The following is a 3,547-nucleotide window of genomic DNA, read 5'->3' as shown; positions in this document are numbered from 1 at the left end:
ATGAGAGTCATGACAGTGCTGGATGTGAGCTGCTGCTGTGGCGTTTGTTCTGCTAAAAGAAACCCCAACAAACCCAACCGAACAAAAAGCCACCCCCCATCCCAACCCAAAACTACAGACTCTTCTCCCGTGTTCAGTTTCCACTCCCCTCCACTCACTTTCCCCCTTCCCCAAATAAGCCAAATGCATGATAAGGTAATGGAAAACTGCTTGAGTAGTACAGTTCTGTGCCTAGCTCTATAAAACTGCTATCCAGAATCACAGCTGAAGATGCTGAGATATGCAACAAGAGAGTACAGAATTTACACCTCCTTTATATCTTCTGCTCCAATCCTGCAAAGATTGCTAAATCCATAGCGTGTTCAGGTTGAGTATAGTATTTTTACTCTTATGGGGGCAGGCAGACTTCTTTAGCACTGTGGGCTATCATCTTTTCTAGTGAGTGTTAATTTTTGCTGTTTACGGTATTCCTTTGATCTCATTTTACAGGCTTCTGGAGTAACAGTGAATGATGAAGTCATAAAGGTTTTTAATGACATGAAAGTAAGGAAATCTTCAACCCCAGAAGAGATTAAAAAGAGAAAGAAAGCCGTTCTCTTCTGCTTAAGTGATGACAAAAAACAAATAATTGTAGAGGAGGCAAAGCAGATATTGGTTGGTGACATTGGAGATACGGTGGAGGACCCCTATACAGCCTTTGTGAAGTTGCTACCTTTGAATGATTGCCGATATGCTTTGTATGATGCTACATACGAGACAAAGGAATCTAAGAAAGAAGACCTGGTATTTATATTCTGGTGTGTAAAAGCAAAGCTTGCTGTTAAAATTGAGCATTCTGGAGTTAACACTGGGTGGCTGAATAACTGTTTTGTCGTGGTCTTCTTCTTTCCTTTAAAGGGCTCCTGAAAGCGCGCCTTTAAAAAGCAAGATGATCTACGCAAGCTCTAAAGATGCCATTAAAAAGAAATTTACAGGTATGGCCCTAGAAGTGTTTTGTTCATTGATTATAATGCTGTTTAGATTTTGAAGGTCTCACAAGTACATTGTTGTCCGTCTGTCTTTCAGGTATTAAACATGAGTGGCAAGTAAATGGTTTGGATGATATTAAGGACCGTTCAACACTTGGAGAGAAACTGGGAGGCAACGTGGTAGTTTCACTTGAAGGAAAACCTTTATAAAAAGACAGACAAGTGCCATCTGGATCTAAGGAGCTTCCATTTCTGCAGCTCGTTCAATTGGAATAGTATTAGTCTCCCCATCCCCTTCCCTCCTCAGAAAATAAGGCCCTTCCCTAATGCCCCTGAAGGAGATGTCATTGTTAAGCAGTCTACCAGTGATTGCCATTAGACTGTTTTATCCTGGTAGTTTTATGTAGGATCCAAGGAATGCTTTCACGTCATACTCTTAGCCAAAACTGACGTCGCAGGCATTCCTTGCAACATGTACAATGAATGTGATAGTTAATGTAAATAGTCTAGCAGACAGCAAAGGGTAAGCTAATGGAATGCCTTGAAAGTATTGTCCACTGGTCGGATGGTAGACTCTATACAGTATTACTTACAGTTGCACTTGATTGCAGTTCCATGAGGCTCTTGTGCATTCATACACCTCCCCTGCCTTGACAAGCCTATTTTTGTGACATGGCAGCACACAACACTATGCATTTAAAGCACTTTTTTGTAATATGTTTGACCCGCCCCCCCAAAGGAATGCCAATTAAGTTGCTGTAACTGTGTCATCAAATTATTGTAGTACCTCAGTTTCATTCCTGTTACATGCATATCTTTATAAATGAAGTAGCTGTTACGATGCCTTTTTGTTTTCCATTGAATGTACACTACTGAACAGGAGTAGAAGTTATCTGTTTACCATGTGAGTCTTGAAACACTAAAGTTTTGTAAAACATCAGTCATGGTGGCAATTTCTGTATTAAAAAGAGCCTTAAATGGAACGTTGTTTTTTGAGATCAAAAACTGGCCACGTTGCAATAAAACTTGTGGCTTATTACAGAATGTTGCCTTGTTTTCATTGGAAAATATAGTTTTTAAGTATGTTTAATTTAAGCATATTTCAAATAACTTCTGTGGAAAGTATTGTAAAGGTAAACAGTCATTAATTTTGTCTTGAATAATGCGAATTTTTCATTCCTAATTGTGATTTAGGTACTGCTTTACAATACTTTGTGACTCTGTTCTGATCATTCGATAAAGGACTTGCTCCTAGTTTACCGTTAAAGAAGCTACCGCTACTAGAGACCATTTGTTCCATGAAACACTTGTGTCAGACATGTAAAAATACGAACTAATTAACCACGCAGTGTGTTTCATACCTGAACGTTCTTAAAGTTCTACATGTTAGAGTAAAACCTGGCACGAAATCTTGCAGCTCAACGTCTTTTTTTCGGTAAGATGATTTGTAATGTCAGTTCTATGCAGAATATGAAATCAGGAAATAATCTTTGGGTTTTTTTTTTTTTTTTTTAGTGTTGCACTTAAGACTGGCTTGGTACAAGAAACAGCCTAAATGAACAGTTCTACTTGTAAGTGTCTATGTAAATAGAACTGGAAAGTGTTTGCCACTACTGAGGCTTGCACTGGGGACATGATTTGGCTGGGAGCCAAATAATGCTCTCCTTATAGAGAATTTGATCTGCTCTGTGTGAACAATCCTCCGTTAGCCAGAGCTATTTATGGCAAACACATGCTTTTGTATCTTGTCATCGTTATCCACAAATGGCAAAACTGGACATGATTCTCCTGGTATGCATAAAGGAGTGCTGTTAGGCAGCCACTGGCAGCTGAACTGTACAGGCTGCTAGAAGGAATGCTCTTTATCATTACCTTATTTTAAAAAGTTAGAGTAGAACTGTGGAGCTTTTAAATGCAGGCCGTTTGTGTTCAGTCCATCGCCCTTTTTCAGCAAGGAAGCAGATAATAATAAAAGTCTTATTTTGTAATAGATTGAATAACACGGTGGTACTGTGTTGAGGCTCTCTCGTCCTGTAGAACTTTAAGACTTCGTTTCAGGCTTCTGGCTATCCCTATGACTTGCACACCTCACTGTGTTAGCTGTTCTATGTAGACTAAAATTTACTAGAATTTAACTAAAAAGGCATGATGACCACTGACTTATTAAGTGTATTAATGAGTCTTGGTTTTGTTCTACAAAACTCTCCTTTCAGGTACCTTTTAAGGTTGAGAAGTAACTGATGGTATGCATGTTGTCTAGAAAAAAAAAACCCAAGTTTTTATTCCTCAAAATAGTCTATTTCTGGTTATTCACATTGTGTGCAAAGCCCAGTTTAATGTAAAGACCTACTTTGTGCTTTATGTTTGACATGAGTTCAGTATAATGCAATGATCTTTTAACTGATTTTTCACAAGGTATAAATGCTTTCTTTAAAAAAAGCCAAAACAGAGAATGTTAAACTTTAATAAACCATTTGAATTTCGTTTTAGACAGTAAACTTTTTTTAAGCAGTGCTGTGTTTAAATTTATTGTTTGTCTCTGCTGCAAACAGTCTGGAAAGATGTCTGTGGCTTCCGAG

General features: G+C 38.3%; 1 protein-coding gene across 1 annotated transcript; it reads left to right on the top strand.

The window, feature by feature from the left end:
* Window positions 1-489: 489 nt before the first annotated feature.
* Window positions 490-3,229, top strand: CFL2 (cofilin 2 (muscle)). The gene is made up of 3 exons (XM_010012877.1): window positions 490-797; window positions 898-974; window positions 1,066-3,229. The coding sequence occupies exons 1-3, from the start codon at window positions 538-540 to the stop codon at window positions 1,176-1,178; spliced, it is 450 nt and encodes a 149-aa protein (XP_010011179.1). The 5' UTR covers window positions 490-537; the 3' UTR covers window positions 1,179-3,229.
* Window positions 3,230-3,547: the final 318 nt, after the last annotated feature.

This window comes from Nestor notabilis, unplaced genomic scaffold (genome assembly GCF_000696875.1).
Source record: "Nestor notabilis isolate BGI_N333 unplaced genomic scaffold, ASM69687v1 scaffold6624, whole genome shotgun sequence".
Taxonomy (NCBI): domain Eukaryota; kingdom Metazoa; phylum Chordata; class Aves; order Psittaciformes; family Psittacidae; genus Nestor; species Nestor notabilis.
This window is presented reverse-complemented; position numbering and strand designations above follow the sequence as displayed.